The sequence below is a fragment of the Rhododendron vialii genome, chromosome 12a (assembly GCF_030253575.1).
Source record: "Rhododendron vialii isolate Sample 1 chromosome 12a, ASM3025357v1".
Lineage (NCBI taxonomy): Eukaryota > Viridiplantae > Streptophyta > Magnoliopsida > Ericales > Ericaceae > Rhododendron > Rhododendron vialii.
The window spans coordinates 30,717,603-30,732,366 of record NC_080568.1 but is presented as its reverse complement, the minus strand read 5'-3'; the positions used below and the strand labels follow the sequence as shown (position 1 = coordinate 30,732,366).

The 14,764-nt window shown below is 38.2% G+C and overlaps 1 protein-coding gene across 1 annotated transcript; it reads right to left on the bottom strand.

Annotated features, from left to right (window-relative positions):
• Positions 1-9,238: 9,238 nt before the first annotated feature.
• LOC131309669 (uncharacterized) lies at positions 9,239-11,655 on the bottom strand. Its single transcript, XM_058336271.1, has 6 exons — positions 11,479-11,655; positions 11,226-11,332; positions 11,097-11,151; positions 10,042-10,167; positions 9,473-9,565; positions 9,239-9,367 (listed from the first exon to the last, which is right to left on the bottom strand). Exons 1-6 carry the CDS (start codon positions 11,653-11,655, stop codon positions 9,239-9,241), a joined length of 687 nt encoding a protein of 228 aa, XP_058192254.1.
• Positions 11,656-14,764: the final 3,109 nt, after the last annotated feature.

Here is a 14,764-nt window from a genome sequence, read left to right as displayed (position 1 = left end):
CATTTTTCAAGATTGATCATCTATCAACACTACAAGTCGACAATGATGATTCGGCTTCTGAAATTACGGTTGGAAATAGGCTTAGAGTTAGCGGAATAACATCCGTGGAATAGGCTCGTTCAGATAATATGAGGATTGTACGTAAATGGTGAAGCATATCACGACACATAGTAAAATAATCGGAAGAGTTAGGAGATCGACTAGCCAAATCCCAGTTAAAGTCAGAATCGTCTTCTAAAGCTTCCCATGCATGGTAGTGAGCTCCAAAGCTTTAAGACTACAACTGGATCCTGTTATCACCATCGAGCGACCGCCGCGAGATTAATCCCAAATTAGTCCCAAACACAGTAAGTTAAAAAAAAACTCAGTCAATCTGTCTACTCACACAACTCTATCAAAAACTCAATCTTTAGAGGAGGTCCAGAATACAACCGAAAATCGGTTGTACCGCATATCGACTGTCTGGACAGACTTGACAACCGTTAGAACGGGATTTTCAGAGAGCTTCAGAGCAGATAACGTAGTCGACCGTCCCACAGCAGCGACCGTGCCCGGGTTTTTTTTAACAAAATTATCGTGGATGGTGCTTGGATTAAGGATAGTTTGAGGGGAGGTTTCGGAGCTGTAATCAGGAATTTGTAATGGCGAATTCATTGCAGCAGCAGCAGCAGCTATGGGGGAAATGTACTTTGTGCAGAGGAATATAGATTCCCTGCTCAATTCGTAAAAAAGAAGAAGACGAGACTCTAATAAATTTTCAAAATCAATATTGTTTGCCACAATTATTGAATTAGTTCAGACATTTGAAATGAAATTACTTTCGAATATTGAAGTATAGGAATCCGGTTCGTGGAGATCAAATGTAACGATCCGCGCTAGCTGACCTGCTAACTCTATCCTTAATAACGTGGCCCAACAAGTTAATATCGAGTTATACAACAATAACTATCACTCCATGTTTCAACAGCTATCAGCTCAATATTTAATTACCATATATCACCCGTGCGATCTAATTTTGTTGAAGTCCAAAATCAAATTATAGCAAACCAAAAGAGAGAAAAGTACTATATTATTGGCTTTGCCCCATCCGGGATGTTGCAGAGCAGCCCGTACCAAGCAGGATGTCGAGCGGTATCCGACCGTTCATCTAGGGACGGACGATTCGAATTGAGCGCTTGTTGGGAAAAATATGAGTCATCGATTTCTTGTTTATCCTCGTTATCTCCAACAGCGTCACCCTTTCAATCAACTCGTCCATCGAATTTGATGCATTCTAAAAAAATAAAAAATGAAAACTTTATATGTGCTGTTCATTTATTAGAAAATGTTAAGTACTAAAAGATGAATCGCATTAGCAAGAAATAAGCAGAGAAAAACAACCTTCAACTTGGTTATTTCCTTGTTCATTTCCTCGATCTTTCGTAATGCCTTCTCGAGCTAATGAAACCACAAGCAACATTTTAGGATGAAACCACAAGCAACATTTTAGTTAGGATAGAGGGAGAGAACAAATAGGCACCATGACTAGGTAGCGTACCAATTAAATTCTATTAGATATAAAATGGAACACCAACTCACACCATTAAAAACCAATACAACTGGGAATTTGAAAACAGACAACAACTCCTTTTAGGTGTGGAGATGCAACAGATATAACTGATGATGAGTTCAGTTTATTTCTTTCGTCAGGTCACAAATATGTAAAAGGACTAGCATTTGAGTATCAGGTGTGCAAGCATATTTAAGTCTCAGACCTTTCTAAACCTTGAATCGAAGGAGCAAGGGACATGGATCCAAAGTGGGTATGCATAGATGACAGACGTCATAAAATTCAATTGTACGTGCAACACAATTTGCAATAACTCTTACTTAAGATACTGTGAACTAATCAGGAATCTACTCTACTTCAAGAGGAGTTTTGGGGGGAAAAAAAAGGAAACTTTTATATAGAAATTGCTGTGAGTTTCTTTTTGTGTGGTTATTCTCAGGTACGGTGGTTAGACATGCAAATATCTAACAACCCCATTTTCGAAATAAAAGAAAAGAAAGCCCAGATAAAGGCAAAATAAAAATACCGGTACAAAATAGTAAAACATGTAATTGTAATCGGCCCAATGTTCTTGCTCAATCCCTCATCTTGTCTTTGAACAACTCCACCTAATCATCTCCCAAAGATAGGCACGCATTGCCAACTTAATATTGGAATACATAACCTCAAATTTTTTTTTCTCGGCAAACGAAAGATTTTATATATTTCAAAGGGGTACATCGAGGACGAAATATCTTTGCTCAAGGAGCCAAAGACAACCAGCACAACTATAAGAAAAACAAAACAAATCTTCCAACAAAAGGTTGAAAGATGCCCCTACGGATTATGTTACAATTTTATTTTCCGAATACCATCTAAAAACACCTTAAAAAGAGTAGAAGGCACGCATTGCCAACTTAATATTGAAATACATAACCTCAAATTAAGAAGAAGAAAAATCAAAAAAAGAGTAGAATCGAAGATAGAAAACACCATAGTTGTAACTAAACACAAGCGAACAATATCCATTTGAGTATAACACTGCTGATTAGAAAAAGAAGAAAGAAATATAGCACATACCTTGGTTTCAAGTGAGTTGCACCTATCTCTTTCATTCTGTATATCATGATGCAAATCACCTAAAATCTTTTGTTCCAATCGTGTCACATTTTCAAACAACTCATTGATAGTAGTTGATGCATCATCCTACAAAGGAAAAAAGAAAATAATTTCATGTTTCGTCCGCTTATCAGAGAACGGTAATATTTACAGATAGATGAAGCTTATTAGCAAGAAATAAATAGAGAAAACAACCTTCAACTTTGTTTTCAACAATTCCCTCTGGGTATGTGTCTGGATGTGGGAGTGTGTAAGAGCCTCTCTGGATGAATATGTGGACGAATATAACTGATTACAAATTCTTTTTCTTGCGGGTCTCAAATATGTGAAAGGCCGAGTACAAGGTGTGAAAGTGTATCTAAGACTCAGACCTCTCTAAACCCTAAATCGTAGGAGATAGGGACATGGATTCACCAAAGTTTTTTTTTTTTTTTTGAAAAGGTCATTCATTCATCAAAAGCCCACTGGGCAAACAGATTTCAAAACAAATACAGGAAAGAATCAAAGTAACCTAAACGTCGATCTCAAGTACCTACTGCCGAAGCAGGCCCCGCGATAATGCCGGTACATAAGAACCAATCTCGGTCTAAATAACAGAGGATCAAAAGGAATCCACAGCTCAAACTTGTAAACAATTAAAAGGGATTCACCAAAGTGGATATGCATAGATGACAGACGTCATAATATCCTATTGTGCTGCACAAGTTACAATAACTTTGACTCAAGACATTGTAAATTATCAAATGTGAGTTTCTTTTTATAGTGTTAATCTCCACTACGGGAGGTTGGACAGACTGCATATCGAATATAACATTATATTGGTATACATAACATTAAAGTATGAAGAACAAATGTTGGGTCTGGAGGATCCCATGCATTTGGTTACATAATGCCATTTCCTATGATCGCTCTAAAAATAGATTTGCAGGTGCGATGTCGAATGTCATAAAAGACTTAATTGAACCCATTTCTACCACCAATTGATTTTAGGAGAAATGGTGGAAAAGCGGTCCGACAAGTGGTATCAGAGCCAAGAAGTCATGGGTTTGAGGCGCGGGAGCGTCATCGTGAGGGAGGGATCCTATGGATTTGGTTACACAATGCCACTCTCTGCGACCGCTCTAAGGACAGACTTGCGGATGTGATGTCGAATGTCATAAAAGACTTAATTGAAATCTTTTCTACCACCAATTGATTTTAGGAGAGACGGTGGAAAAGCGGTCCGACAACAAAAAAAAAAAAAACTAAAAATAAGAACTAAAGATAGAGAACCCCATAGTTGTAACTAAACACAAGCACACGACATCCATTTGAGTATAACACTGCTGATTAGAAAATGAAGAAAGAAATACGGCATTTACCTTGTGTGTATCACGCTGCAAATCACCAACGATCTCTTCTTCCACTGGCTTCAACCTATAGGAAAACAAACCAAGTGTGAGAATGGAAAAAAAGGGCGAGTTATCAAAACCAATAAACTCAACTCACCTCTCTATCAACTGGCGGTTCTCTTCCTTCAAGAGGCGGTTCTCTATCAACTGCCGGTTCTTTTCCTTCAATCGGCGGTTCTCTATCAACTGGCGGTTCTCTTCTTTCAATCGGTGGTTCTCTTCCTGAAGTAGAATAACATTAACATGATCAGGCAAAGCAATTTAGAAATTGCATCAAATGCCTCCATTCTAGTCACCTTTACGTTAGAAAAAGAAATTCCATCTAGCTACCGAGAAGAACGGAGACACACGGTGGGTGTGTGTGAGAGAGAGAGAGAGAGAGAGAGAGAGGGAGACCAGAACGTCGACGTGGTACTCTTCCGGAACGCTTGGAAAGATGCGAGCATGTAGGTCCGAAGGTGAATTCACTGGATTGTCATGGAAAACGGCTGTGTGATAGCTGTTTCTGAAATAAAACCCTAGTTTTTGTGGCTTCACTATCATCAGCTTCCTCCCGAGTAAGCGCAGAGCCATTGTTCGGTAGGTACTTAGGTCTCTCAAACAGAAGTCTGCAGCTAGGGTTAGGGGTGGTTTTTAACTATTTATATGTATTACTAGTTGAGGAATTTAAAATTAATGGTTCTGATAAATTCTTTTTCGGAAAAGTTTTTTTAAAATTTGGACCGTTCAAAAACACTTTTGGACACTAGCAATTCACCTTCATAAAACTTATTGACGGAACCCTCCGTAAGTAAGTTCTTCTCCCGGAAATTCCAATCGCAAGGAAGATTTGCAGGGAATTTGCCCATACGAATCCAAAAGTAATATTTATCGATGTCCGTTGGAGCTGATTTTTTACAGGAGTCCATAAAATAATATTCAAAAATTTATGGATATTTTTTTAGATTTTTGTGGGAGCCGAAATAGGTCTAAACTCGTTTTTCCTTACGTAGTTCCCTGCAAATCTTCCTTGTGAATAGCAGGGCCCAAAAAAAGGCCTCTTTTCCGCTGTCATGAATTTCATTTCCTTTTCCAAAAAAATTTCATTCCCTTCCTAACCGAGAAAACCAACCCCACCAATAATTTCTCTAGCTGAATGGTAGACAGAGATGAGAGTAATAGGTGGGAAGAAAATTTATTAGAAATCATGCTGAGAGAGATGAGTGCAGTGGTGGAGCTATGATTAAGATTCCCGAGGAGCCGAGTTATAATCAAAAAAATTTCATCATTCAACATCTTTCTATTCCTTACTCAACAAATAAGTAAAAAAAAAAAAAAAACCCCTGCCAATATCCTTGCATTCCATAGTCAAAAGAAAAAGCCAAAATGCATTTTTCAAGATTGATCATCTATCAACGCTACAAGTCGGCAATGATGATTCGGCTTCTAAAACTATGGTCGGAAATAGGCTTAGAGTCAGCGGAATAACCCTGTAGAAAGCATAAACAGAAACAAATAAAAACAAGTAGAGGAACAAACTGAGAGTGATCAGCAAAGATATTGGGCAACAAAGAGGTAGAGAGATTTTCTTTTGTAGCTAGAGATCAATCACATTATTCATCATGCCATGCATAGAATCCAATGGCATGATTGTGCTGAGATTCATGCGGTGCATGTACTTGTTCGAGCCCGACACGATGTGTTGTGCGATGATCTTGTCTGCCTTCTCCGACGGATGGAATGCATCCCAAAACGCGTACTGCTCTCTGTTAGGGCACAAGTTGGATGCCGGTGTGCATGGTCCTAGCCCATTATACATATGGTCCTTGCCCACAACATGTTATTTTTGACGTAACAAATCCTGCCAAACAATCAATTAAGGGTAAAAGCCAGAGATATGTTATTGTAAAATGGTATTGATATTGTTCTTTCTAGGTCTGAATAGACTTGGATTTTGGAGGTAGAAGAAGAAGCGGATGCGTACCATATGCTCGAGGATTAGCGATGAAATCCATGTTTGCATTTGCTGTGTATTGGCAGCAACGAAGACATGCATGGCTGCCTATTTTGTTGTTGAGGGTAGTAATCATCTGGACAAGTTGTGGGTTGAACAAGGCTGCAGCTCGTTGGAGATCAGTCGCGTATTCTCGCACCTCATTCCCAATTTATTGGAGACCGTGCGCTGTGAGAAAATTCAAAATCCTGAATCCTAAAACAAATATGGACTTGATTTGGCCCATTGGGCTTCATTGGGTTGTATTCAAGCTAACATAATTAATTCTATAGGACCTGTCGCTTCCGCTAATATTTTTGCTCTCAATTCTCGCTCTCACATAGTATTTTAATAGTTTGAAACTAGCATTTTCATTGGTTTATTTTCAGTCTCGTTTATCGAACGGGCAAAAACGCTAATTAATAAAAAAGATGGTTTAATATTTTATCCGGTCTCGTGTTCGATGTATACTAGTATTGGTCTCATTTTATATACACTGAAAGACGTGTGATGAAAAATGAATTAGGAGTATCATGTGACAGTGCCCAATGGTATAGAATAATATTTTTTCTCTCTCCCTCCCTCTCCGACGTTTCCCTCTCTCCCTCCCTCTTTCTATATCTCCCACTTCCCCACATTTCTTTTTTTCTTTTTATAAACAAAAAAAGTGAAAAATCCAGGAAATTGGGAATAATGGTTTGAAGACTTGTGAGACTCACGCATTTCTATAGCATATAGAAGATAGAAGATAGATAGATATCTTCAAATGACGTGTTCGCACTCGTGCTCCCACTAACTCCTTATTCGACGTGGGTTCTACATGCTGTTATTGCTGTCCATCCAAATCCCATGATTTCAGACGCCGTTTGGATACAAGTATTGCTTATCTTGGTAGAATTGCCTTGCTCATTTATTATTAGGTAATAATATTCGATTGGAAAAAAAATGGAATGATTCTTGTAGTTTAGTCTTTGTGCCAACTTGGTCCCTGCAATTTAAATTGACTCGATTTACACTCTGTAGTTTTCATTTTGTTCTAACTTGGTCCAATTACTAATTGCCGTTAGATTCCGTTAACCCCAGCTAGGAATGGGCCCCTTTTCTAGGGTTAAAACCGTAATCTGCCATTCTCCTCTTACCCTAATATACCTTTGAAACAAAACACATAACCTCATTGTTCCATTCTCTATTTTTTTTCATAGCTTCCATTCTCCATTTGTCACGCCCGGGATTTTACCTTCGACCGAAACGTGTCTCGTTCGCCTTCTGGGGGAAGGAACGAGAGGGATTAGGGCCTGGATAAATGATCCGATTATTATGAATTGCGACGTGATTATTGAAAAGAAAGGAAAAATGATGAGTTTTGTGTTCTATAAAAGGGGTTTGGATATTTTTGAAAAATGTTTGATTTTTAGAAAATGAAGTGGATTTTATTTTAAAAAGGGACGGAGCTTTTATCAAACTGCCTACATATATCCAGGTAAAGGAGAATCTGATCTTGTTGTGGTTCGGGCTCCAAAAGGGGTTTAGAAAAAAATTTAGAGTCTCCGCCGGACATAGAGTTTAGGTGTATCTGGTCATCTCTTGAATATCGGAAGAATAATTCAAATATTTTAGAAAAAAGAACACGGGCCAGAGAACCCGATTTTTAGAAAAGATTGACTCTGTTTTGCTTTTTAGGAAAAGGCTTTAGGTCTGCGAGGTTAGAAAAGAAAGGGTTCGGTAATTCACTAGAAAAGGAACCCCATTTGTGTCTGGGGGTAACGGCGGCTAACAGCAGTTGGTAATTGGACAAAGTTAGAACAAAATGAAAACTACAGAGTGTAAATCGAATCAATTCAAACTGCAGGGACCATGTTGATACAAAAGCTAAACTACAGGGACCATTTTGGTTTTTCCCCCTATTAGATTCCCTGCTCAATTCATACAAAAAGGAAGACGCGACTCTAATAAATTTTTTACATCAATATTTTTTTTGCTACGATTTCAAAATTAGTTCAGACATTTAAATGAAATTACTTCTGAATATTGAACTATTGGAATTCGGTTCGTCGAAATCAAATGTACCGACTCGCGCTAGCTGACCTGTTAACTATTTACCTAATTAACAGCGTGGCTCAAAAAGCTAGTTAACATCGAGTTATACACAATAGTTCTCACTCCATCTCACAAAACACGTCTCCAGTCTCCACATTCAAGAAGCTATCAAGAAGAGATAGAATACCCATGCCACCACAAGGACTCCCACATTCTGATGCTCTTCGGACACAAGATGGGAACAAATTTGTTTTGGCAAAAAAAATAAGAAAATCAAAAAACCCATGTGATCCATTTTGGTAAATCAAATGTGTTATGATAGTAAATTAGTTAACAGAATTTTTTACATAGTATAGTGTCTCGACGAGATCTACCATATAAACGTATCCAATAATTAGAGTAGAAGGGCTTCGATGTAGACTGTCCGGTGAGATTAAAATCATAAGAGCAGAAGCCGAATAGCCGATAGCAGAATGGTTGAGCGTCATCAATTGGCAGCTAAAATCCATTTTTTTTTTTAAACTTTTGAGAATCCCTATAACCCCCCCGCAAAAAAATAAAAATAAATAAAATCGTACTCTCTCCGTCCCTAAATAAGTGTCCGGCGCGAAAAACTAGGCCTTACAAAATACGTATGTTTTTCATTAAAAAATTTAATTTTTTTCACAATCTAATAAAACTCATTGCTATCTATTGATTTGTGAAAAAAATTTGATTTTTTTAATGAAACAAATGCATCTTTTTGAAGGCCTAAGTTTGCGCGTCGGACACTTATTTAGGGACGGAGGGCGTAACATTTTTGTACATACAGTACTCACTATTGTTTCTTGAAAGCTAAGATCCTGAAAAATCTACGTGTAGAATTTTCCTTGGAAACGGACATTTAGCAAACCATGCTGCGTCAAGCATTCAATCCCGAAATTAATTTAAAACAAATCCAAATCCTAACAAATAAACTGCTGTAAATTTAGAAGCAAAAAAATAGAAAAGAAAACCCTGAATGAAAAGACGTTTGAGGAAAAGATAAAAAAAAATGTCCATCGATGAAAGATTCATTTGTTCTCTTTACAATTTAAAAAGAATTTTTTAAAAAATTTCCCCTACTTTCAACATTTCTCTCTCTATCTCTCTCCACTTATTACCCCTACTATTTTTCAAAAAAAAAATTCAAACACCAATCCAAATAAACCATTAAGAAAATGCCTGTCCTTTTGTATACGCAACAGAGGAACAGCCGTCACGGCAGTAGAGATCATGGTTCCTCTGCATCTCCACCCTCAGTTCCCTTTGATTCAACTCGTTCATCGTCTTCGATGCAATCTACAAAAGAGAAGGAAAAATCTTTACATGTGTCGTTTATTTATCAGAAAATGCTAATTATTGAAAGACGAAGCGGATTAACAAGAAATAAGCAGAGAAAACAACCTCCAACTTGGCTATAAGATTTTCCTCCGCAGTGCATCTTAAATGATGCTGTTCCTTGTTCATTTCCTCCATCTTTTGTAATGCCTCGTCGAGCTGATGAAACCACAAGCAACATTTTAGGATAGAGGAGAGAACGAACAGGTCCCATGACTCGGCAGTGTACCAATTAAATTCTATTGTATATAAAATAGAACACTGATTCAATTGTAAACAATGCTCTTCACTATCAAATGTGACTTTTTTTTTTTTGTGTGGTTATATATTATTAGGTACGATGGTTAGATAGACCGTACATCTAATACCATTACTATTGCACACCTACAACCACATTTCGAAACAAAAGAAAAGAAAAGGAAACAGAAAGCCCTAATCATCTCCTAAAGATAGCCACGCATTGCCAACATTATATTGGAACACATAACCTCAAGTTAAAAATACCAAAAAAAAACCTAAAACGAACAGAAAAAAAAAATAAAAAATACCATAGTTATTACTAAACACAAGCGAACAATATCCGTTTAAGTACAACACTATCGATTCGAGAAAGAAGAAAGAAATATAGCACATACCTTGGTTTCAACTGGCTTCCACCCATCTCTTTCATTCTGTTTATCACGATGCAAATCACCGAAAATATTTTCTTCCAATCGCGTCACCTTTTCAAACGACTCATTGATAGTATTTGATGCATCATCCTACAAAGGAAAAAGAAAATAATTTCATATGTCCTCCGCTTATCAGAGAACCATAATTACAGAAAGATGAAGCATATTAGCAAGAAATTAATAAGCAAAGAAAACAACCTTCAAATTTTCCTTCTTACTAATGTCCATTAAATTCATTTCTTTCGTGACGACTCCTTGAGCTGATGAAATCACAAGCAACAATTTAGAATAGAGAGGTGAATAGGTGCCGTGAGTCATTAGCATACCAATTCAATTCTATTGGATAGACAACGGAACACCGATTCACACCATTAATAATCAATATAGTTGTGAATTTGACGAAAGACAACAGTTCCCTATCGTATATGTCTGGATGTGGGTGTGTGAAAGAGCCTCTCTTGATGGAGATGCGGACGGATATAAATGATTTCAAATTCTTTTTCTGGTGGGCCGGTCTCAAATATGTGAGAGGACGAGTACAAGGTGTGGAAGTGCATATCTAAGCCTCAGAGCTCTCTAAATCTTAATTGTAGGAGATAGGGACATAGATCCACGAAAGTGGGTATGCATAGATTACAGTCGACAACAGACGTGATAATATCCTATTGTGCTGCACAAGTTACGATAACTCTGACTCATAAGACATTATAAATTAATCACGAAATTACTTATTTTACAAGGAGTTTTGGGAAAAAAGGAAACTTTTATAACACTTCTGATTAGAAAAAGAAAGAAAGAAATATATATAGCATACCAAATATATATATATACAGTCAGGTTCTGGTGAGGGATCCCGCATTTTAATTTAAAATGCGGGACTCTCCTTCCCGATTGAATTTCGATGATCCGAGCCGCTCAATGTGTGCTGTGTGCAGAACGTGATTTTAAGAGTACTTGCGAAAAAAATGACCGGAAAGGGCTTCATTTTAGCATTTTTTTTTATATAGAGCACTAATTACCTTGTTTGTATCATGCTGCAAATCACCTATAATCTCTTCTTCCACTGTTTTCAGCCTATAGGAAAACAAACCAAGTGTGAGAATGGAAAAAAAAAGGGCTAGGTATCAAAAGCAATAAACTCAACTCGCCTCTCTATCAACCGGCGGTTCTCTTCCTTCAACCGGCAGTTCTCTATCAACTGGCTGTTCTCTTCCTTCAATCGGTGGTTCTCTTCATTCAACCGGCGGTTCTCTCCCTGCAGTGGAATAAGAATAACATTATGAGGCAAAGCAATTTACCAGTTGCTTTAAATGCCTCCATTCTACCCACCCTTGCGTCAGTAAAAGAAATTCCATCTAGCTACGGAGAGAGAGAGAGAGAGAGAGAGAGAGAGAGCAGAACGTCATCCTCATATTGGTTTGGCAGGACGTAGACCATATTAACGCTTCGACGGATGCGAGCATGTGGGTCCAAAGGTGGATTGTCATGGACGGCTGTGTGAGAGATGTTTCTGAAACCGAACCCTAGTTTTTGTGGCTTCACTATCATCAGCTTCCTCCCGAGTAGGCGCAGAGCCATTGTTCGGTAGGTCCTTGCTGGGTTCTCAAACACAAGTCTGCAGTTAGGGTTAGGGGTGGTTTTGAACTATTTATATGTATTATTTGTTGTGGAATTTAAAATAATTTTTTAATTTTTCGGAAGTCTCGACGAGCGGTAAGCCATTCCTCAATACCAGTACATCACACGACTACTACTGCTGGCATTGGAGTCGTGAATAGTGTACACCTTTAGGTTAAATTGTTTTAAGTTTTGTTTTCTTTCTTTTTTGTCTTGTCATATTCATATAGAGTAAAAAAAACAAAGTGTGGAGTTTTTTCCCTCATCCTTTATATTATTTCACTTTAACCTATTAAATTTAATTTTGGAATAGTTTTTTCGGTTTCCTTTCTTGAAAAAAAAATAGAGAATTAAGAACTAGTATATAGCAAAAAATAATGAAAAAAATCTTGCGGTGGCGGATCCATGAGTTAGGGATAATTTTTTTTACATATGATAATTGTAGTTTTTAAAATTCTTGTCGTGACGGTCACTGCACTAGACCCCCGTCTTCATCCTTGGTTATAGTTAGAACAAAAAGTAGAACCGTAGAAAAAAGACTTATCTACTTTTTTGGTCCATATAAAATATGCTCGGTTTCAATTTCGTCCTCCTAAAATTTTACCCTTCCACTTTCTAACAGATTTCAATTCCGTTAGAAACTTGGACGGAAAATGCCCAAGTGGCAACCAGCTTGGTGATGTGGATTGTAGGACTAGCTTTTATACTTCTTCCCCACCCCCGGCCAAAAGCCCTAAATCCTAAAATCTCCAAATCCTTTTGGTCCCAAACCTCAAATCGGCAAAATCGTTTCCCCGAAATCCACTTTACAGTTAACAACATCTAACTCCCCAAATTCGTTCACTACAAACATCACAAGCTCGATTTGTGGACAGGGTTGCATGAAAACCCTTGAACATTGACTTTGCTTTCAGTTTTCTCGTTTCCCCCATCTGGGTACATGATAGTATATCCCTAATTTAACCCATTTTGCAGATAATAGCTCAAATCCGGACTCTACTCAATTGTTCTATTTTAGTTTTGACAAAATTGACAACGAACTTGTACATTTAAGCTTTTTAACTTTTTCCCACCTGGTTCCCAGATTGCAGACAATAGCTCAAATTCTAATGGTTTTGGCATTTGTTTCTTGCATTCGTACATATTATTACACTGGGTTTGTGAAAGACTTGAGAATTAACTTAGTAGATTGTAGGGGTGTCAAATGGGCGGATTTAGGCCAAAATAGGTAAATTGTAAGTGAGTTGGATCTTTAATGGGTCATTAAGCCATTTAGACCCATTAATTATGAGTCTAATTACCCATACCCATACCCAACCCATTTATTTATAAGCAAACCCAACCCGCCCATTAACCCAATTACATACTATATACTAAAATGACAAAAATACATATGTACACTAAAATTACCGTACTATCCCTGTACTACAAAAATGACCAAATTACCCCTATACACTTAATTACCATATTGGTCACTCTTAATTACCGAATCGCAACGTATCCAAGTGGCTTATTTTTTTGTTGTTATTCAAATATTTTTCGCATTTGTTAGTTTTTTGTCAAATTTTTTAGGTGAGGGTAGCGTGGTGGCGGCGGCGGCATGGCGGTGGTGGCATGGTAGGGGGTGATGGTTGCGGTGGTGGTGGCGCGGAGGTGGTGGCGGTGGCACTGGTAGAGGTCGTAGACGATGTTGGCCTGGGTGGAGCCGGGGACGGAGATCTTGAACTCGTTGAAGTTGGAGGAGGAGGCTGAGTTGACTAGGGAGGTGAGGAGCGAGTTGACGTTGGACTCGTAGGTCGTGCCTTGGCAGTATTTTTGCTGGGAGCAGCCGCCGTAGAGGAAGGATTGGGTGGAAGGGGTTGATGGGTGTGGGAGGGTAGAGATGGTGAGGAAGAGAGTTAGGAGAGAGGAGAGAGAGAGAGGGGGGGTGAATGGACATGGTGTTTTTAGGTCTAGTTGTAGAGAGAGAGAGAAGCAGAGGAAAGGAAGAGAGGGACTTCTGGAGGGTAAAGGAGAATTTTTCATGAGTTACTTTCATGCCTATTGGGTCATTTAAGTTGATCCAATTAAGGCCCAATTAAGACCCAACTAATAATGGGTTAGTTGGGTTTGGACCCATTCTTACCCAACTAATAAATGGGTTGGGTTGGGTCTATTTTTTAGTTGATGGATCTGGGTTCAATTTGCCATCCCTAGTAGATTGTAATTTTTCCATCTGGGTAAGCGTCAAGCTGAATAGCGGTGAGACTTGAGAGGAAGAGGAAGAGAAAGATTGCGTGAGATGGAGAAGGGAGGGAGAGAGAAAAAGATTACGTGACAGAGACAATGGTTTTGGCCGGAGTTGGCATCGGCCTAAGATGTACGTGAGGATGCTACGTTAGCAGATGGAGAGCGGTGAGAGAGAGATTAGGTGTGATGGAGAGTTGGAGAGGGAGAGAGATTGACCTCCACATCAGCCTCCCTAAGCAATTTCCGTCTACTTATTGACGGAAATGATTACATTGAAAAGCGTCATAAATTGAAATTAAAAATTTTAAGAGGAAGAAATTGAAACCGAGCATATTTTGTAGGTATCAAATAAGTAGATAAGCCTAGAAGAAATTATCAAATTTGAAACTCTTGAACAGTTGGAGATGATTAATATTCCACTTTCCTGATGAAAAAAAAATAAAAATATTCCACTTTCCTGATGAAAAAGAGAGGTGGGCCCGCTCACGCGTGTTTGGAAGAACCGGTGGAACTAGTAGGATTGTAAGTATGGCGAAGACTGAGGTATATGTAAATATTAACCTTTCAAAGGTATCGAGGATTTAGTCCAAAGACTACTAGGTCTAGACTCGAAACCAACTAAACGGCTAAACCTTTCCCTGCAAGAAGTCGGTTCTTTTCAAAACTTTTACTACCATTGTTTTGCTTGCTTGATTCAGTACCGGCCTTGATACCTTCTTAAGAATAAGTTAAAACATACCCCTAAAACAGAAAATTATGCCTTCCATCAGTTCAATTACTTATGAAATGAAAAAGGTAACTTTTCAAAAAAAAGGAAAAAAGAAACCCCCACTTCAGTTTC

Bases quoted from the DNA above. Each gene is read 5' to 3' on its own strand.
- LOC131309669 (XM_058336271.1), bottom strand. From the start codon at position 11,655: ATGGCTCTGCGCCTACTCGGGAGGAAGCTGATGATAGTGAAGCCACAA. The intron at 11,333-11,478 runs GTTCTGCTCTCT...ATTCCACTGCAG, and splicing joins CAAACCAATATGAGGATGAC to GGAGAGAACCGCCGGTTGAA. The intron at 11,152-11,225 runs GCGAGTTGAGTT...GTTTTCCTATAG, and splicing joins AACCGCCGGTTGATAGAGAG to GCTGAAAACAGTGGAAGAAG.